Source organism: Thunnus maccoyii, chromosome 2, assembly GCF_910596095.1.
Source record: "Thunnus maccoyii chromosome 2, fThuMac1.1, whole genome shotgun sequence".
NCBI classification, from domain to species: domain Eukaryota; kingdom Metazoa; phylum Chordata; class Actinopteri; order Scombriformes; family Scombridae; genus Thunnus; species Thunnus maccoyii.
The window spans coordinates 32,443,622-32,465,836 of record NC_056534.1 but is presented as its reverse complement, the minus strand read 5'-3'; the positions used below and the strand labels follow the sequence as shown (position 1 = coordinate 32,465,836).

Sequence of the window (22,215 nt, the reverse complement as noted above, 5' to 3'; positions counted from 1 at the left end):
CAGTACTGCTCTGCTTTCAGAGTCAGGTGTGTATAACAAATGCTATTTGCTAACACAAACATTCAAACATTCAGTTGCCAATGTTTTAGTTACACCTAGTTAAAACTAATGAAACAGCCCTGCATCAAGTGACAGGAAGATTATACTGTACAGGTTTTGTTGAAGCTGTTTGATGGTGTTGATTCAACCTCATGACCATTTATGAGGTAGTACTGTTGAACCGTATTGTGTTATGTTTCATGGGATATATTGCATATTCTTGTATTAGACTGCATTAACACTAGGTGTGTGTGTCTAACAGACTAGCTGCTGTGCATATACACAGTACACAGGGTGGACCCTGCAATGACATGCTCACCAAAGACCCAACCATAACACTGCAGTAAAACCAGAGCAGCAACTACTACAGATGCACAGCTCCGCACACCTTGCCGACCTGATAACTTTTAACCATGCTGCATGTCGCACATGAGTGTTGTTAAGTGTACATCTTAATGATCTCGGTGTTTCATGTGCAGACAGTACGGAGGCCTTTACCTGGTCCATCAGTCGCTGACAGGGCAGGTGAATTCAGCTTCGGCCGCTTAGAGTTGGGAGGTCCGACGTCCAGCAGGTTTTCAGCCATAGTTGTTAACTTCTCCGGCTGGTTGCTCAAGTGGATAATAATCGTTAACCTTAACGACAGGGAAGTTGTTTTATCAACCCGAACCTTCCCGGTTAGCACATTAGCAAGCTGGCAGCCTGCTAACGTGAGCTAACTGGCTAATAGCTAGCTAATTGCCTGCTACCAGCTAAGTTAACTGTTAGCTACTACTTGATGTGAGTCGGTGTCTTTCAAAAGAGATGCAATAGCGCCCCGCTTCGCCACCGCCATTCACCCCATGATAATCCAACACCCAACACCCACATTATTATCGTTAAATAACCCAGAATAAAATATTCCCCATGTAAAAATCGAGCTTCAAACTGTCAATCCAATAAAATTAGGTGGATTGCTGCATTCCGGGGAAAACGTCGTAATTTCTAGATGTTCAAAGTACCCATTTTGCGTGACGTCAAATTTCTTCATGCAAAAATCGCGCGAAGCTCCACAAAAATGCACAATTGCATAAAAATGCCGAGTTTCTGCAAATCACTTCGAAAGTCACGATCTGGTCTCCGCCTGCCCACGGTAAACAATACTGCTACCGGACGGCGACAGGGCTGAATCGCCGCACTCCGAAGGGGAAATCAGATATACGGAGCTTTTCTGTCCGACGACCACCGAGTCAAATCCCGTTTTTTCGCACAAAATGTCTCCGAGGCGGTGTTAAGATTTCGTTTTCGGGGGGAAGGACGCTGTCATATCGCGGTAAGGATGCTCGATTTCTACGTAAAAACCAGTGTTGGACCGAAATCCTAATTCCGAGCCACGACAAGATGGCGGCTGTTGATTCCTTCGATACAAAAAAGTTTTTTTTTCTTTTCCAGATCGGCTGTGGAGGGGGAGGGGCCGCAATATCACGCCCTACGTGAAAACACTGCTCCTATTGACCGCGGGGGGCGCTGCAGCACCACCAGAGATACACACAAGCAATTTACATGCCAGTTAATACATGCATAAATCAGTTTAATAATTTCATATACGTTTTAGTTAAATTACACTTAAAACTGGTAGTCAGTTATAAAATATCATTATTTATAATAAATATAAAAAAATATTTTCGAAATAAATGTGAATTATAGCTCAATGCTGCACTGTACTTTTTGTAATAAAACTGTCAACATAATTATAACATTCAATTAGATATTGAATTCAATACACTTTTTATTTTACAATCGGGGGGTAAAGGTTTATCTGGACTCACATCATTTTATCTTTAAGTCAGAGATCAACATTAACACAAGTGATTTTTTTTAAAATAATGATTTTTCTGCATCACAAGAGTAAAGAAGTTTTTGTGCATGTTAGCCCTTACTGCAGACAAGTACAGCTACAGAAAAAAATACACAAAAGTTGTCAACAGTTAGCTTATCGATCTCTTCTGTATTGTTTGTTCCCCACTTCATGGCCGGTTTTTACATTTTTATTCTTATTTCCCTTTTTATTTGGTGCTAAAAGTGAGTAATTACAGACATCAAAAGCAAATCATTAACTTATCTAGTTTCTGGCAGTGAATATTTGGCAAAATATACAGGTATACAGGATACACACTATGGCCACATATTAGTCAGATCATAAAGATCTCCACCCTGCTGACAGTGTTGGAACAACGTGGACATTGGTAAGCCTTTCTAAAAACCCACCTGCAATGTGCGTATAGTGTATGGTTTGACAAGAACCCATCTTACTTTATACTTCACAGTGCACTCAACTATTTTTCTGCTTTGAGATTTATTTCAATCATACTGGAAAAAAAAGGGTAATAAAATCATAACACTCACACTTACTCAAATAGACACACAATGAATCAATTTGATAGTACATGTCTCTTTTTCATTGTTTTCTGGCAAAATCTGACACATGCACATGTATAAAAAAAAATCATATGTGACATAAAATAACTGCATATGTACAAACACTGAGTGCTTTGTGCAAATGTGTACAGATTACGATCATGTGTTGATAAATGATACATGGGTAATGTGCACAAAACATACATAATACATTTCATTCATGAACATAAAACAAATACACAAAGATTTTTAAATCAAACAATTCTGTCTAATTTTTTGTCCCAGTGTAATTAAAAACACATATGGGTTGAATTTATTTTCAAATTTATAATGAAAAGATGGAGTTAACACCATTTAAATGACTGATTAGGCAGTGCTATTCCACACTGCAATGACTTTAACAAGTGCTAATAAAACACTTTATTCCTTTATGCTTGTCCCTCATTCTTCTGTCACAAAGCAGAATCACATTTCTACAAGGATGTAGAACAGGGATGATTTAATCCCTTCAACGTCTGCTCAATGCACTTAGCTGTTTTTTTTTGGGGGGGGGGGGGGGGTTTGACTGTATTTTCTTAACTGGAGCGCTGGACTTGTAGGGCCACTTCTTTTCCCTCTGCAAAAACAAAATCTTGTAATACACACATCATCTATCAATACACTGTCAGAAAAGGACAAAATCCTTAAATGAGCAAAGCCTAGTGATTTGAAGAATCCCACGTGTTGCATTACTTGCAGAGTCATGTAATACATGCTTAATGCTCAACATAATTGTAGAAAGTATGATATTGAAATGACATTTAAGAGTGATAGTACGGTGCAGAATCAAACTAAAAATGTAGTGTGTCTAACAAAGAAGAAAACCTCTCATTCGTTCAAAAAAAAAACACCACACATACTTCTCCCCCGTCTTCATCACAGATCACAGAGTCGGCAGTGTTCACTTTAATATTTAGTTTTATTTATACGTGTGTACAGATGTGCGCTATTGGAGAGATGGTGTGCCCATCAACCTGTGTAATCTCACACCTCACATTTACTATGGATTTTTTTTTTTTTATCCTGCTGCTGCTCGCTATAGCCAGGACGACATGGCCTGAAAATCACAGATGATCTAACTATGTAAGGCAGAGGAGTGATCTGGAAAATGTGGGGGGAAAAAAACAGGAACTCCCCTTAAAAATTGATACCTGGTATTGTCATCTGTTTTTTTTGTGTGTGTGTGTGTTTGTGTGTGTGTGTGTGTGTGCTACAGCTTACTAGGTTTGGAAAACGTGAGCGTGTTGAGAGTACAACAGTAAGATTAAAGCCTGATAGAAAGTATTTTAAAACCAATGAAGAAGACTTTAACCAACAAAGCAGATCTTGTGTAGCTTTTTTTTTTGTGTGTCAATCTAGAGCGACAGCTTCTGGAGAAACCTCTTTGGATTTTGATTGTATGTATACTACAAGTGCTATAGCGATTATTTGATACAAATAACCACACACTGATTAAAAATGTTCCTAATTCAGAAGGCACTGGTTGTGTATGTTTGGAGTGCACAATGGCAGAGGTAAAACAGAGAGATTTTTTAATGCTACAGATGGAGACGGCTACATAAATAGAGATGGTTCCTCCATTTTCTTGTCATTTCTGTTTCTGTGTGCGGCCATAGCAAGGTAAGACGTCTCTAAAATATGTAGTGATGATATGTTTTTTGCAGGATAACTGTACAGATTCCAACCTCTTCGTCTTTTTTTCTTCCCATTTCAAAGAATGTAGCTTTGTGTATGTAATTCCTCTCTACAGGTGAAGGCAGCTATAGCTAAACTAACTGCTATCAGTGGCCATGTAGTTGATTGATTTCTTTTTGCATCACATTACGGTGATCTTATCTGTGTTATTGACTTTCTCACACTCATACACACATACGCACACAAAGTGTAAGGAGGAAACAAGTGCTTTCAGGAGTCAAGACAAAGCATGTAGTGAGTAAAGAGCAAAGAGAACTACATAGGTGACCATTATTCAATAGGTACACCACCACACTATTCGAGGCAACCAGTTAATGACAAATAAAAAAAAAAAAAATAGATGGAATTTGTCCAAAAAAAATGCAGCAAAACCTGCATAACGAGCATAATTTCCTCAAACATACAATCATCTATCCTCATTATGACAACAGCATGATACAAAACTTTCTGAAAACCAAAATACTCAAAAATACAGTCATACTTTTTAGGCACCACAAAACAATCAGCTAGTTTAGGTTGCACTGCACCTATAGATCACTCAATTAAAGTGGCACAATTTAAGTATATTGATACAGTAGAGGGCCCCCTCAATATAGAGGCTGTGACGGGATAAAGTTAAAAGTCCCACCCCTTCAACAGCAAATCACACAGCTAAAGGCAGACAATACTTAACTACTGAATAAATATATAGTGATGGACTGACAAGTGTTTGTTTTTTCTTCTGGCAGTGAAGGCAACGAATGGAACGTCACAAAATGTGAGTCTGAGGTTTTACACACAGTACTGTAGCTGATCTATGATTTGACACTTTAACCGACAGCAATGTGGACCACCCTTTCATCTAATCAAGAACTACACAGTGATTGTCCCTCACAGTCCCACTTAAAGTAATACTCCACCCAAAACGTTCTGAATATCAAACTCTGACCTTGGCTTGAAAAGACGGCTTTAAAAAAGTTTGTGGTTGAGAATTGAGACTGTTGTATTTAGTCGTACTTTGGTGCAACTATGCTGCAGGGCCGGTTTGAGAAGTTTCCTTGGAACCAAGCATCACTTTGATCTAATCACAGTTGAAACTAACCTTAACCTTTTTATAGCCACCTTTCAGGTCAACAGGGGTGAGTGTTTCATACTCATGAGACAGTTTTTGGGCCACAGTATCACTTTAATTCTATTTAAAGTGCCTTCCTGCTTTTGTGAAGATCTCACTTTTTAAAACCACCTTCTTCCATTTTCTTTTTTATTCCCTTATCTGATTTGATTTTGTGCTTTTGATTGTACTTGTTGTGACAGACAGGAATTCCGTTTAAACTCTTAAAAGCTATCTCACGGTAAATAACTACCAAATACAAGTGGTCTAGAAAACACTGTGCAAGACCTGTGCTTAAATGTGCATTTAGCTGCTACACAAACTAAAATCTATGCAGCCTGCTTTGTAGCACGCCCCCTTTTAACTGAGACGTTAGCACAAATGAATACTGTATTAAGCCCTCGTGTCAAAGCAGAATACATAAATTAACACTGCTTCATGTGATTCCCTCATTCTTCCCATAGTTCCCTGCTCAGCCTATCACGCTGCACTGGCACTTATATAGAATTGCAAATGATTTTCCCTTAAGTAAGGTCAAGACTTTGATCAAGTTAAAACAAATGATATGGCACAATAATAATGATTTTTTTTAAAAAGAAATACTTGCATTGAAGATAAAAGCATGGAGTAAGAAACCACAGCATGTTCCGCAGTCTACATGTTATGGGGAAAAACCCATGCAATGATTGTTAAAACTTTGTTCAGTATTCATATTTGTTCGTTCACTGTTCTAGTCCTGAAGGCACTTAATAACAAAAACGAATAAGAAAAATCATCAACAATAACACGAACATAACTTCCTTTCCCTCTCATCCCTGTCAGCCTTCTCCCCTAAGTACTGCTGTGCTCAACACAGGTTCAACCCACCCCAGCACTCAGGCAACATCCCCATGAAAGAAGTTAGTAGCCATTTTTATAGACACTGTATGTGTTATAATGACTAACTCCCTCTTCTTCATCCATGCCAAAGACACTTGCCTAAAGGAAGGGACATCCTGCCCACACCTGCAAAACAGTCCTGGAGAGACAGCAGCTGGGGGCAGCAGGAGGATAAAAGACAGGGGAAGGGGAAAGGATGGATCAGAGACGAGCATAAAACTCCTCGTTGAGTTTCGTTAGCTCGTCGGCCTCTTCATCCTCCTCCTCTTGAAGTGCGAGAGGAGCGGGCTGCACCTGGGGGGGCGCTTGTGCAGCACTAGGTTCTGGGCCTAGTTCAGAGCGGGAGGGGAGGTGAAGGTCTGTGGCAGAGGACTGCCCAGAGAGGTGCGAAGCGTCCCTATATCCTTCCTCCCTCACCTCTGTGGACTTAGCTGGGACAGGCTCAGGCCCTGCTTCTGAAGGCCTTACAGCGCTTTTTGGTTGAGGAGGGAGTGTGGAAAGAGAGGAGGAAGGAGGATTGGAAGAGGAGGGAAGAAGAGCTGCTGCCTGGGCAACAGGTTCTGAAGTCTTTGTCGGCGATGCCACAGTCGAGGGTCCGACTCCGATGCTCAACTCCGCTCGATCTTGGCATATACTTTCCCCACTTTTGGGGTACAGAAAGGTCCTCATTTGACCTTTGCCCTTAACATTCACGGTACCTCTATAGTCAAACTCTAAGCCCATGGCACTGAGCACAGCGTGGCTCTCCTCGCTCACCTGCACCCGACACTCCACACCGGTGGAGTCCATGCGGCTGGCAATGTTGACCGTGTCTCCCCAGATGTCATAGAGCAGCTTAGTAGTGCCAATCACCCCCGCTGTCAGTGGCCCGTGGTTAAATCCAATGCGAAGCTTAAAACCAAAACCCAGCATGTTTTTGTTGAAGTCGTCCAGGACGCCCATCATCTCCAGGGCAAAGTTGAAAAGTGCCCTCAGGTGAGCGTGTGGAGAGTCATCATCGTTCTCAGCCAGCTGCCGGACATTCAGTCCTGACGCCGCCATGTAGGTGGCACCGATTGTTTTGATTTTTTCCACGCTTTTGAATTCAGGTTTGCGAAGGAGCTCATCAAAGTCTCCAATAAGCTCATTGAGGACACGGTAGCACTCTTTTCCACCCTCATAGCTCTCTTCATAGAACTCACTGAAGTTTACAATACTCGCAAAAATCACACCCACACTGTCGTGGTTTTTGGAGTAGCTCTGGGTCACCTGAGGAAACAATGAGACACAGATGACATGCGTTACAATAAGCTCATATTACAAGAGAAATGTGTTCAATATATATGACAATTATTTTCTGCTTTCTCATCAAAACTAGATGGTTGTATCGAGTGATGATAAAGACTCATCTTTCATCTCCTTCATTCAAGAAAAAAAGCACTAGGAATGTAATTGGTTGAATTGGATTTCCTTAAAAAAATTCTTAAAAACGTTCTGGATTATAATACATGAAAAAAGTATATATATTAATCATCGTTTGGATAAGCTTCCTAATTATGATAAGTCTGATATTTTAGATTCAACAGCAACAAAAACCTTGAGCTGGTCAGCGACATGGATGGGGATGATGTTGCCCAGTAACCACTCAGCCTGGTCACGCATCGTCTGGATCTTGGAGCGGTGCTTGTCAGCCTCCACGTTGCCGTGGTAATGGAGACGGTAGCTGACCTCAAACTCACGGTTGAGGAACCAGACGAGGAGAAGAAGAAGAAAGAAGGCCAGGACAGCCTCTGGGACCAGAAGGTCAAGAGGTCGCGGGGGAGGATCAGGGCCTGATTCTGGAGTGGTAAACGCTGAGCCGACATCACTTGATGTGGAGAGGTTCAGTCTGAGGGAGAAAATGAGAGGAGAAATGTGAAGCAGGTGAAGCAAAACAGGTAAATGATGAACAGGATTAAAAGGAGAAAGATGGAATGAGAATCCACCACATAACACCTGACACATTTAAAAAAAAAAAACAGCTAAAAACCATGTAAATGTAGATGAAATTACATCATAACATATTTCCAGTGCAGCCTTGATTAAGTTTCATAGCAGGTTTTTGGGGTCAGCGACTCAAATTCAATGATCAAGGGCATATTTCTAGACCCACAATTTTACAGTTTCTCAACTGGCCTCAATACATCACATCTGATGTTCAAAAATAATTGACTACCTAGCTACACTTTACACGCCTTATAATTATGTCCATTTTTAACTGAAAACAACATGTCTATCCCTCATCTCTGGGGTGGTTGTCAAAAAGCATTCTGGTAAATGATGGAACATGTTAACAATCAATTCCTGATCTGAACTTTGAAAAAATCTAAATATGGCCAATTACTTTAGTATTTGCAATTAGCAAAGGTGTACATATAGAGTCATCACATTCAGTGTTAGAATGTTTGAGGGGTTTTTGGGGTCCTTAAAAACCCACAAACTGCTGAATAAATAGAGGAGCTGACAAAACTGATGAATATATGAAATGTTGGCTCATAAGTAAAATAACAGTGTGCTCAAGTATGGCTTTTTATCATTTTAACACAGCTACATTCCAAGAGTATGGAGTACGTACTGTATCGGTGTGTGGACCGTGTCATAAACTCTAGGAACTGAGGATGTGGCCTCACTGATCCATCTCTGAATGGAAAACATTTCATGGAGAATGTGGCTGTCTCAGTATGTTTTTTGAATTCTTTTGATACCAATAAAATAAATTGACAATCGGGAAGTATAAACAGCTGATTGCACCTGTTGTCAGGTGTTGTATAACCCTGAGAAGGATCAGCAAATCAAAATGTTAACTGACTAAGGAAGGAGAGTAGTGCGGTAGAGTAGTTAACTGACTTGTGGCTCTAAAACACAATTCAAGCCAGCACAGGCTGCGCAGTATGAGTCATTTCCACCGCTAGTGACATTTAGCAGCCATTACTACTGGTGCACACTTACAGAGAGACAGAGGAAGAGGAAGAGGAAGAGAAAGAGAAAGAGAAAGAGAAGGATAGGACAATAAAGAGCCAGAAAGCATGAGATTGAGTAAAAGCCAGAGAGAGCTGTAGTTATGACAAATATAAAAGGGAGCCGTTGCTCCTGTTGACCCTTCAAATGTCACTCATCCATCAAACCCCTCTGTTCCCACGGAGACACTCACCCATGAACTGGCAAGCTGTTATTACCGGAGCTGAAAGAGACGATATGGTGTCAGTCAGGAGTAGAAACTGGTCATGTACACACATGCACAGACACACGCAGACACAAATGTACACGCATGAACAGACACAGATGACACAGAGCAGATTAAATTGTCTTTGCTGGCTGAAAAACAGGAAGATGGAGTTAATGCAGAATTATGAATCCATGCTTGTATTTATGATGAATTAATATTTGGTGTAGATCTAAGGTAGAACACTGTATATGGGAAAATAAAATGAGGATTTTGTAGTACTGCATGATGATCAGGTCTTGCATACTAAATGGTGCAAACTCAGTTGAGCTCAGTCTGGATTAAGAATCTTATAATCAAAATGTCAAATGTTATATTAAGAAGATGTTGTGGATAGAATAACTTGCCTATGTGTTGGTGTGTGTCTTGTAAATACACATGTGTATGAGTGTTTGTTTGCTCCTGCATGTGTATCTCTGCACTGTATATTTACATTTGGTATTTATGCATGTCTGCAGATAACAAACGCTCACCTGTACCTGTGCAAGGGGCTGTACAGCAGCAGCAGCAGGGCGACCCCTGTAGCTGTGGCTAGGACTGAGCGCATCCAAAAACTCAGCTGACAGAAGTTACAATACTGAATGATGGCGAGGATGGTGGCACAGCACAAGAACATGGTCACCTGGAGGAAAGGATTTAGTGTTTGAAGTGATTTAAACCAACGCAGAACATGATTAATATACTGTAAGAGCAAAACATAACAAACAAAATGCAATTCAGCTCATCAGGTCCAATGGAATAAAGACCCAAGAAAACTGCTTGATAGGTAGTAAGGGTGTGCTCAAATACAAATACTTAATGCGGTAAAGCACAAATAATACATTAATATTTGTTTCATACAAATATTTTAAAAATTATTTGTTTTCAGGAAGAAAAAAAAACATCTCAGGTCTCTCTCCTCTGCTCCGCTGTTAAGTCTATCAGCAGGTCTCTCTCCACTTTTATTTGAATACAAATACAAATAATTTTGCTGCCTCGACAAATACAGATACAAATACAAATACTGGGCTCTCTGCACATGTCTAATAGGTAGTGGCGAGCATATTTGTGAGCATCGTGCTGTGTGAGTAAAGTAATACTGATACACTGTTACAACTTCAGCTGTAAAATGAGCGCGTGCTGTCAACAATGACTATCGAACAAACACATAAAATTACTTTCCATGCCACTGCAGACTTCTTTGAATGTAACCTTTGGCAGCCTTTGGCAGCTATATCATGTTCACCTTTTCCTACAATATCTTTACCTCTAATAAAATTTTAAAACACCTTCTGGAAATTCGATGAGTTCTAGTTGTCAATTCAGGGAACATCTCCCTTTATTCCACTGCAAATGTTTCTGCATTTCTCAATGACTTTTCCTCTGTGCTTCACTAGCTAGTGGTGCTAACAATATCACACAATGTTACTGTAACAACTAGCTATGTTACAAGCAAGGCACATGTAGTTTTCAAATTACTTTTACTTTTATTTTCAGGCTTTGAATCTCAAGTTTTGATTCCACTTTCATTTTAGTTACTTACATGAGTATATTTACACTTTTAGTTTTTGTTTCCATTTAAGTTTCAGTTTTTTTTTCTTTTGTATCATCAGAAGGATTTTTTGAGAGGGATTAAAGATGATTAAAATGTGGATGTTTTATGAAGACTGTGTTCTTCTTAAGGCACACAGCTGATCATAAACTCTGAAGAACCAACTTCAAAGTAGGGTTTTACTAAATGTATCAGTCAGTTTCTAGGAATACTTAATTTTTCCACATTTTAACTTAAACTATTCAAACTTGAGATTAACCAGAAATATTATGGATGAAATACTGAATTGAATGAAATATTATATTATGGAGCAGAAGAGGCCATAAAAAGCAGTAATAACAAAATAAATGTTCATCATCTAATCATCTAATAAAATGAAAAGTATTATCAAAAATACATTAATCAGTACTGAGCTAAATTTTAGTGAATTATTTTATGTTTTATGTTGTTGTTCAGGGCCTTCGTGGTCTTGGTGGTCATGTCTTGACTTGACCTGAATGTTTTTAACCTTGGCCACTGTGGTTTAGCATCATAGAATCAACAACCCAGGATAACATAATACTAGCGTTAAAAGACATGTTTCATCTTAGTTTTTGACTAACTCTCATTCTGATTATGATTTCATTGTACCATATGTTTTTACCAACAGCTTTACTTTTGTGTTCAGTTTTGTTACTGATTCTAACACTAGTTACACTGAAGATAAATATCTTTAATTAGTGCTTTCTTGCCCACTTTTGCAATGCCTTTTCTTAGTGTGCAGTTTATCTGTTATCCAACATTTGGAAGTGAAATGCGATCTAAACCAACTGTGGAATAAAGACCACACTCCCTTGCAAAATATAATCTTCATAAAACAAATGCAGGGGAAAAAAAATTTAAGGTTCACGAATGGGAGGAAATACCTTAATTCTGAGATATATGTGATGTAAAAACGTTAATTTGGGCTCTCAAACATATGCATGGATCAAGCAAACGCACATGCAGACAGCAGTAGTCATTTGGGGACATTCGTAGGTTATTAATGATTACATTGACAGGATAACATCTTTTCCCCTCTCACTCCTACACATGTCCTCCCTCGCTCCCAGTCATGTCCCCTTCTAAGCACTGTTATTGGGTCTTAATATCTTCAAAGGCATTAAAGTCCAGAAAACTGCATATCTAATTAACAACTCTCCCTGAGACTACCACTTTGATCTTCAAGCCCCGAAGAGATGGAGAGAGTGGAGGGGAGACACAGAGGGGAGACGGGTGGGGGAGAAATTGGGTGTTGAAAATCCTTGAAAAACAAGATATCAAAACACTGCACACATCTTGCGAGCAGCCGTTGGCTCAGTGCTGGAGGGGGAGAGTCAAACTTTTACAGAGCTAGATGTGGCCTTGACTCAAAACAGCACAAAAGCGCTGCAAAGTATAGCCGCTCTCAATCTTCTCACATACAGAATTCAGAAAAGAAGAAATGTCAACATTTCTGGTGCCAAGGTCCACAGGCGAAGCCTCCTGAAGCCTCCTAGCTGTTTTCCTTCTACAGTTCCTATCAGTACTAATGCCAGCTAACAGCTCTGCTGGTCTCCGAGGATCTCTGGCTTCAGACCACCATGAGCAAAGTTTCAACCCACCCAACTCTTCTCTGCTTACTTTGGCTTAGAGATATCAATGATGGCAAACCATTATAGCTTGGAAATCACAAGTCCTACCACTACCACAGTTGGCACAAGTTCCCATAACAGGAGAGGTAGCGTAGTTGTACCGAAAGTGGCAGCAGAAGTTAAATCAGTCGCAGTACTACTACTGGTGGTGTGTCTTTAACTGATCACCAGCCAAAAAAAGCCCCCAAATGATTCAATTTGTGGTGTGTTTGATATTTTTAGGAAGCAGGAATGATGAGACCCAGAGCACATGGTTATAGTAGGAGCTTTTGACTTTGATGAAAACAGGCTTTATGTCCAAATGGTAGTTGCTGTACCTTATTAAAAGACTCCTATTACAATTATAGCAGATGTCTCATCACTCATCAGATCCTGCCTCGGTTGTCTGTTGAGGTGCCAGTTTCAGCTGATGCAGAGATTCCTTCATTCATTTGATATTTTTATTCAAAAATTAAAATATTCCTATAATTATTGATAATTCTCCTAATTGACTAATCTAATGTTTGACTAATTGTTTCAGGACTGCATAAGACACCAAACCAGTCATCAACCAAGCTGCAGTCAGTGTGATATGAAGGCTAATTGTCCAGAGGAGGATTTCTAGACAGTGATGCCCACTTACAGCACAATCTTTCCCTTGTATTCATTCACCCACACAGTGCTTTCCAGCTTTTACCCCCCCCCCCCACAACCACCCACCAACCCAGGTTTACCTGGAGAGGCAGGTGAACGCTGACGGTGAGGTGGGACAAGACGGAGATGGCAGGGAGGGACACCAACACGGCCCCAATCACATGACGGGGGACCCAGCCAGAGACCACCAGGAGCAGGGAGCGGGTACAGTTCATTACCTCATCCAGGTAGAAGGCCATACTGCAGGAGAGGAGAGGAGAGGAGAGGAGAGGAGAGGAGAGGAGAGGAGAGGAGAGGAGAGGAGAGGATAGATGAGGGGGGAGGAGAGGAGAGGAGAGGAGAGGAGAGGAGAGGAGAGGAGAGGAGAGGAAAGGAGAGGAGAGGAGATCAATATCATTCCATTCTTTAACTCATGATCTGAGTCAGACTGAGAATCAACAAAGACTTAAAAATAAATATAATTTAAAAAATAAATGAAAAGGCTTAAAAATAGAACATATACAGAAAACAGAGTAAAGAAAAACATATTTTCTTTCCACCTATTATTCTCACTCCACCCACAGTCCTCTTCCTACTCAGTCAGAGGAAAAAACTAAAGCAGACTCTTCGTCAGTATTTAATTAAGACACATTATTAAAACACAACTACGCTGTCCAATTCCCAGCTAGAAGATGAAGATTTATTGCCCATTTACACATTGCACTAAGTGAAAATTAATTCACTTTGAAATACTCTCCACTGAAACGCATGCACACACATAGAAAAACACATCTTTAGCACTTACTGAATACTGGAAACTCCCAGCAGAAAGGGGATTTTTAGATTTGGAATGACACATCCAGGCAAATCATTCAGGTGCAATTTTTTTCATTGCAGGGTACAAAAGAGTGAGGTCTGCACACTGTTAAGCTAACAATAGATCATTTTATTCTCTTTTTTTGAGGCAACATTTCGATCTGTAAGAGCTTCCTCAGGCTTTGGTTTGGAACTATACCTGCTACCAGTATATCATTGTGCCAATTTCTGAGCCAATACTGGTCTTTCACAAAACTGGACATGAGCCAGTTGTATCTGACCAGGGAAATTAATCTATTGTGGTGAGGGAGCCAACCAACACATAAAATAATTTGTGTTGGTTTCAGTGGAGAGTTGTAATGCTACATGATGGTCTATCAGTGGTTTTGAATACTGTGCCACTGAGGCGCAAGAGATACAGGCTTTTATTCCCACTAAACACTACAGCAGCCAATTTGGAACAAACACTTGCATATTCTTGGGCTCTGATGGCACAGCACTAACAACAACCTAAATGACATTTTAGAGGCTTTTCTATCCTGCCAGGAAAAAATAAATCTGGGGAAAACATTGAGTCCTTGTCATTTTGTTACATAAAAACGGTCAAAGTTTGAGACAATGAGTATGTTATATAAATATGTTTTAATTGTCCTTAAAACCCATATTGGTCAAATCTCTTTTGCTACCAAACATATGCGCCCACTCCCACATACACATCCTCAAACACTCAGTCCATCTGCATGTCATCTGCCTAAGGATCCTCACCGTATGGAGAGCACCAGGGAGGCCAGCTCCAACAGGCCAGCCAGGGGGGCCAGGGCCAGAGCAGCGGGAGCTGGAGGGCCCACGGTGGCCGGGCTCACCAGAGGTGGAAGGAAGCAGGCCAGGGTCAGGGCCAGGAAGACAAAACAGCTGAGTAGAACATCCAGGAAGGAGCTGAAGGTGGAGCTTGCAAAGGTCTGCACCTGGACCTCGTTTTTCACCTGAAGGGGAAGAGTGATGAAGCAGTAGCTGAATTTTCTCTGAAACCATCTCTGCACCTTACAATGCACATACATACATGTTTTACTATTATTTCTGTGCTTAGAGAGATAAATACAGTTTCTATAAAGGCTTAATTCATTTTTTCATTTTGTTCATCTATAAAATATAGAATATTATGAATGTCCAATGCACTATAAACAGAAAAAGGCAGGCATAAACAATCAACAAACCCCCAAAACATAATTCTGTTGAGCTTGTTTGAAAGGTAGGCAGTGATTATAAAGTTTAATACAGTAAACTGATAAAAAGGTGGGTGTATAAAACAACGTCTAAAAATGAAACAAAAAACTAAAATAGGGCAAATAATGTTGTTTACAAGTAAATAGAACTTATATACCTATTTATATTGTAAATGCCTCTATGTTTATGCACACATAAACAAAAAACTAGTGTACTTTGTAAAATTTTACTGAATGTAATTTCAAATTATTGTATGACATATATTCATATAAATATGAATTATTGTGTGCATTACAAAATACCTATCTTAAAAGTGTAATACACACCCACACATATATATAGACCTAAAAATAAAACTGAAACCGAAATTAAAAACTAAAAACAAATAATTTACCAAATACAACCCAATATAGCAACAAAAATACAGAAGTAGAATAAAACAATTGTATCCACAGTCACAGCTATTCTCTATCTACACTTGAATATATATAAAATATATAAAAAATGAAAAATGTATTAAAATAGAAACAAATTGAACATTTGAAAGTATAATGATTCTGGTGTAAATGATATCAGGAGTTTTAACTTTGCAGTTTAGCCAGAAAGTCACAACCACACAAAATACACAAAAAAATTGGCAATGTCTCCATATTGTAGAGATTTTTGCATGAGATGAACTGAGAGGCTGAATGTTGGGAGTTTTTTCTAGCTCTGTAGTAACACTGGTGTAACAGCAGGGGGCTGCAAGGCTGTGAGGTCAATGCAGGCCAACTGGAACTAGTCCTGGGTGTGTGAGTGCGCTGCCACTAATGTGGCATAAAATTTGGGAAACGGGGAATACAAGGAAAAAGTTGTGGCAACCCCTCCCCCAAAATTCACTCACATACATTCGTACATGCACGCACAGACAGACACACACGCAAAGACACAAAGCACACTGTCCAGAAGCCCTCGATGTATTATAACAATGGTGTTGGTCTGTAATCCATGACTGTCAATCCACAATTCCCTTGGGATATATTTTTCACACATGAGACTTGTTCTTTGACAAATCTCCTCACAAGGTTAGGAAAATTAGGTGGCTAATCAAAAGTAATTAGAATGTTCTTGAAGGTATAATAACACAGAAGTAGGAGTGTGTGTGTATGTGTGTGTGTACCTCCTCCTTGTAGCTACTGCGATAGGCTTTTTCCAAAGGTCTCTCTAGGAAGTTGAGGCTGATCTTGTTGATGGGTGGCTTGAAGAAGTAGTCCTTCATCAGACTAGAAAGCACAGAGATTTTTATTTTTAGATTTCTCAATTCTGTCACCTCAGCTATTAAAGTTGTCAAGTAATCATATAAAAATGGAGTATGGTAGACTGCTGCAGCCTCTTTGTTAAGAGTTTGCATGTTTGCCTCTGTGTTCTTATACTGTACGTTCCCTGCCACACTCCGGAGAGAGTGAGCGTGAATGTATCTGTCTAACAATATGTGTTGCCTCTGTTGCAGACTGGCAACGCTTCACCCACTGCATGCTGGGATACCCCCCAGCCCTACAACCTTGAACATGATAAGGAGCTTAAAATTGATCAGTGGATACTAGTAGAAAAGTGTATATAATTCATATAACTGGTGTTGAACTGTTCTTTTAGTCTATTAAAATGTGTACAAAATTGTACTGTCTACTTGAGTGGAATCATCAGTTCATGAATTCCACCTTTAACACCGTACTCACCTGTCCTCCCTGATAACATCCACAAAGTGGGCGTCACTCTTTTCTCTGAAACTTTTGGCACGCAGCTGCATAAGGGCGGAGTGGTCCATGCCCGTACCCGCTGCTCCTGTGCCACCAGCCATGCCTAGACTGGTGCCGGTCCCTGTACTAGTGCTAGTTTTCTTCTCTTTCTCCTGGAGCATGTCGCACAGGGAGCTCTGGCTTGCTCGCACTGGGTCCTCCAGTGGGGGGCTCAGAAGACCGTTGGCTGCCCTGGGGCTGTGACCTGGGATGAACTGGAGGTAGAGGAGAAGGTGAAGAGGAAGAGGAAGAGCAAAGAGAAAAGACACAAAAATGGAGGGACACAGGACATGATTATTGAGTAGCTTAAATTAATCATGCTTAAAAGGAGCGGTTGACAAATACACTGGTACTGTTACTGTGCACACTTGTGCGTGTTGTACCTTGGCACTGCTAGTCTTGTGCTCTTCCTGGCAGCCATTGAGCACAGCCACCTCATCACCCAGCTCTGCCCCGGAAGACAGGACCACACTACGGGGCATACAGGGAGGCTGGAGAGAGAAACGAACAGCCGAAAGAGTGGTTGAAAAATAAAAACACATCACACAGAAGCAGTTTGAGATATAACATCACATTACAGAGTGAATAGCAGAGGATTGACTTACCCCACTCCTGTCTGGTGGTTGGTGGGGCAGCAAGGGCTCAGCAGCCTGCGCTCCCCCAGGGATGAGGTCTGGGGTGTGGGGCTGAGGACAGGAGGCCAGGCTGATCCCAACAAAATCTCCATCTGGCAGTCCCAGCTGAGAACAGCCACACTGTACGTCGTGCTCCCACTTCCTCCCTGAGATAAGGTAGGTTTTCAGCCCTGAGGAGAGGCACAAACAGAAAAGCCCTTCTGTTTAGAACTTCATGAGCACAACCTTCATAATAATCTTCATAATATTCTTGGTTTGACTCAAAAGTGACAGGAAAAACAGAAAACAACTGCACCACACAGGAATATTAAGTGATTATAACTTTGATAACTGATTAATTATTGAAGTAAATTGTCAATTACAAATGCCAAACAATTGCTGGTTATAGCTTCAAAGATGCTAAAAAAAATGTTGTTGTTGTGGATCAGATTAAATCCCACAAAAAAACTTTGGGCTCTGATAATTTTGAGTGATGTGCATTTGTGATTTTTAATATTTTGTGAAATTCCAACTATTAAAACACTGGTTAGTTGCAGACATACTCTCATCAACCAATCACAAGCTACTCTTTGTTGATACACACACACTAACAAGCAGGTAGTAATGCAATACTGGGTGTTTCACCAACTATGTTTGCACATCAGCCCAGAGCGCTGGCCATGTTCACACTGCTGTGGGGCCAACAAGGAAATACACAAACAGTGGATTAGAGTGGTGGCCCACAGCCAGCCGCTATCAGCCTGTTCAAACACACAGTAACCTGGCTAGCCAGCCTCTTTGTTCAAAGAGCTAAAGGTGCTGAACTTATTAGTATGGTGATGACTGGAGGAGTAAGTGTATGCTGATCTTGTCCAGGAGTCTTTATGGGCTCTCTGCCTCAAACTAATTGCTGATGTTACATTTCATTGTTATCCACACTATTTACTCTAAGAGGAGCCCCTCATTTGGCATCCCTGCTCCATGGACGTGAGTCATGGAGTTGTACCAATAGCACAAACTGAAGCCAATTTTCAACTCCTCATCTGTGTTTTTGCGGCAACCGTGCTGCAGCCCTTTCCTGCATTAGAGCTGATAGAGCATTAGAGTCAGATGAAGGCCTCCTGTAGTGATATACTGCATTACCCTACACTATTAATGTATGCTTAGCTCAGCTTTGTCAGTGTTACTTTTTTTATTGGATTATCACTGCAGATAGAAAAGTATTACATGTTTGCAATTTATGTTATAGAAACTTATGGTATAGAAGACAGTCACAGCTGAAGGCCTAACTGTGTAAAATGCAGCTTTCATTCAGTTCCATTTTATGAACAATAGTTTCAATGCAAGCTACGTGCCCTGGATATATTTTCTGTTTAGTCTGGAAATGATTTGGAGTAGTGGAGCTCCAGGAGCTGGGCAAAACGTATTTAAAAATATATGAATATAAAAAGACAAATTAAATACAAAGACCAAATAAGCGAAACCGACTTTGAAAAGTTGATGCTGCCTCTTTCTCACACAAGAATATTTCACTTTTGAGCTATGTTCCCTTTGATGCGTGACATGAAGAATTGCTTTTAAGTAAATAGAACAAGTCTTCTTTGCCAGAGTAGCTTAAATCTCACCCCTGTTGCAATGGACAATCAATTGATCTCCTAAGGAGGCAAAACAGAATAACTCAAGAGATCTACAGGAAAAACTATTGAATGTTCCCAAAATGTAAGGAAGGATCCACTCAGTGAAACTCTTCATGACCCGACTACATCTCAGGCCACCCAATATGTAGGGTTTTTATCAACAGAGGCAGAGAAAATATGTGATGATGTGTCAGCATGTCTAAGTGTGAGCAATGAGCTCCGGACTCACACGTGAAAGTACGTACGTCAGTCTGATGCTGAGTGAGTGTGTTCATTAATCGGTTTGTGTACTACAATATATTTGCAACATTTTTAGTGAATCAAACACTCACCCACCCACACACACACACACACACACACACACACACACACACACACACACACACACACACACAGCCCATTCACTCATGCTGGTCTGTCTTTCCTCTCACTGGATGCATCTACAGTTTTAATCATCTTTCATCTCTTTGCTGAAGCCTTGTACAGGTTACTCCTGTTCTCCTACTCTCACCATCGTTTACAGCTGATATCTCATTTCCTTTCTGTAACAGTTTTATCATGTCTCTCCGCCAATGTCTGTCATCACATTAAGGTTATACAGCTAAAACACATGCTAGCTTTTATCTTAAATGTACAACAAATCACGAGTCTTATAGATTTCTTTATCTTTGTTACTTATTTTCAAATCCAGTGAACAAGTATGACTGCCTTAAAAACTCAAATGATCATGGTATGATTGTCTCATTAATACTGGGTTAATTTGCCACAATCTGCAAACATAAAAATATACTCCAGTGGTTATTTGGCCACAGTGGAAACAATGGGTATGGCTGAGTTTCACCACAGCTTTTTGTCCTGCTTCCCTGTCTGCATAAATAAAATTTGTTATGAATGTGTAACTAACATTGAACTTATCATGGGAGTCTGGAAGCACTGTGTGTCTTGTTGGCCCTGGGACACTGTAGACTTGGCAGATGTCCTCAGCCTTTAGGCCAACAGCAACCCTAACTTAGGGTTTGAGTCCTTTGTCAAATAGGTGACAAAAGCCATTCATGAGACACACACACACGCACACATCCACTCTCATAAAAAGTTCTTAGCCGCCTATTAGCTCTTGGGCAAAAGTTGTGTTCTCTGTCAGATTCTTAATGGATGTTAACGGGGGCCTTGCGTACGACAAGTGAAGCATACAGCTCTGTGAACTGCCTCACGATGGCTTGTCTGTCTCTTTCTATTTGCTTTTGATCTCCAGTTTCAGTCCGTCTGTGTCTGAGAATGATATGACACTCTCACTGACTCTCACACAGAGACTGACACGCACACAGTGAGCAGGTCATTAGATGGGGACAAGAGGTCAATGGGCAAGTGAATGTGGGCTGATATTCCTCTTTTGTATTGCTATCACTTCCTCTTCAGTGTGCTGAATTTGCCCTTTGAGAAGTCATCTTTCTTTCAGAAGAAAAGATTAAACCCAGCCACGTTCCTGTCTGCCTAAAAAACTGTCATGTAAATTCAACACATGACTCAGGACTTAAACTAAGCTTAAGCAGACCTGGCATTGGCCCTCACAGGAGAAACCGGCATAAACACCGTTTTAATGCGCAGGCTCACCGGGGGCTCAAGCCCTGGGCCCAACGACGTATGTGTACGCTTTTTTGTCCGTTTGTGGTGTCTGGATTTAGAGCGAAGCCAGACATGACCTTGTGTTTAGTATCTCTGCTGCTCCTGTCGTATTTTCACTTTTAGTTTTCCTCTTTTTTTAATCTTTTGGTTTTCCCTTTCTGTTTCCAAGAAGTTAGATTAACCCTCTGAACTTCAGTTAGTAGCGGTTACTGTTATTCAGAGTTTTTGTCAGTGTGTGACACAGGAGCGGGAAGTTAAAACAGCTAGCGGAGGTTAGCATGCCGGCCGGCGTTTCAGTTTAACCAGTGACCATGTTATCTGGTGACTTTCAGGGGAATGTGTCATGGTTGTCGTGATGGCAGCTGCTAAAAACACAAACAGAACATGCAGATGTCAAGCCCCAAGGAAGTCACGTGATGCTATTGTGCCCAAAAAGACTTAAATTGTGAAAGAGACGTCTGTAAATCAACAGATACATTTTTTTGAGCATTACAACCCCCACAAAATGACTCATTTCACTATCAGAATTTGATCCATTCAGTCCGATCACATTTCAGAACTCTAGAGGAGCCTCACTATTGAATCGTTTTAAGTTAAGTTAGCTGTAGTGCTAAACCAGAAGCTAGGTGTCTCGGCCGGCAGAAGTCTCTAGTGAGCATGCTCCATGGGCCCATTGGTATATATTCGTCTGGTCCTTTTTGTATTATGTAAATTAAATGATGTCACCAACAGGGAAAATATACTGTATTAATTGTATAAACCCCAGATTCTTGGGACTCTTTTAATTATATTTTTTACTTAAAATCTGTGTACCAGATGTGCGTTAGAATATAAAAACTCTGGAATAACATTTTCTAATTGCAAAAGTTGATTATATGTGTGTAGCGTATACAGCCTGCAGACTTGGTTGTAGAACAGTTACCAACAGAGACTTATGCCTGTATTCATTTGATAACAATGGTGTCTGACTAGGTCCATAATTTGGATCAGAGAATAAATCTTCTACATAGAACAAATATGTATATATCAATTCAAAACATCAAAGGATCCTCAATAACTTAACAAACCAAAATCTAGTGTTAGATGACAGCTTATGTCGAGTTATATCATAGTCTTCGTCTGCACAGCCATCACCTTCTAGTGACAGTGAATAATTTAAAAGACTCTCTAACATCTATTAAAGTTTTACATAAAAAACGCTTTGCAAATACTGCATATATGTAGTTGTGTTCACTTCCAGTTTGGTGTTTGCTGAGATCAACAGAAGACCCTCAAACGAATGAAATGTAAAAATGTTACTCAGTCAGTTATTCAACTTTCATGTCAGTAACGGCTTGGAAAGTATTCTGAA

At 40.3% G+C, this 22,215-nt stretch overlaps 2 protein-coding genes across 7 annotated transcripts in view; both read right to left on the bottom strand.

Annotated features, from left to right (window-relative positions):
- The window catches only part of crebbpa (CREB binding protein a), a 45,298-nt gene extending 43,710 nt beyond the window's left edge, over window positions 1–1,588 (bottom strand). For 4 of the 5 annotated variants that reach the window (XM_042390724.1, XM_042390728.1, XM_042390735.1 and 1 more), the window contains exon 1: window positions 538–1,588. In XM_042390724.1, the coding sequence (XP_042246658.1) occupies window positions 538–625 (88 nt within the window). In that variant the 5' untranslated portion in view covers window positions 626–1,588. The remainder of the gene's footprint in view (window positions 1–537) is intronic. The other variant, XM_042390751.1, reaches the window with a different exon arrangement.
- A 1,395-nt stretch (window positions 1,589–2,983) lies between these two features.
- The window catches only part of adcy9 (adenylate cyclase 9), a 37,378-nt gene continuing 18,146 nt past the window's right edge, over window positions 2,984–22,215 (bottom strand). The window contains exons 2-11 of one of the 2 annotated variants that reach the window (XM_042390764.1): window positions 17,596–17,795; window positions 17,374–17,481; window positions 16,931–17,205; window positions 16,375–16,477; window positions 14,757–14,974; window positions 13,277–13,436; window positions 9,854–10,002; window positions 9,309–9,338; window positions 7,715–8,006; window positions 2,984–7,387 (exon numbers count right to left, since the gene is read on the bottom strand). In XM_042390764.1, coding sequence (XP_042246698.1) covers window positions 6,341–7,387; window positions 7,715–8,006; window positions 9,309–9,338; window positions 9,854–10,002; window positions 13,277–13,436; window positions 14,757–14,974; window positions 16,375–16,477; window positions 16,931–17,205; window positions 17,374–17,481; window positions 17,596–17,795 — 2,582 coding nt within the window. In that variant the 3' untranslated portion in view covers window positions 2,984–6,340. The remainder of the gene's footprint in view (window positions 7,388–7,714; window positions 8,007–9,308; window positions 9,339–9,853; window positions 10,003–13,276; window positions 13,437–14,756; window positions 14,975–16,374; window positions 16,478–16,930; window positions 17,206–17,373; window positions 17,482–17,595; window positions 17,796–22,215) is intronic. The other variant, XM_042390771.1, reaches the window with a different exon arrangement.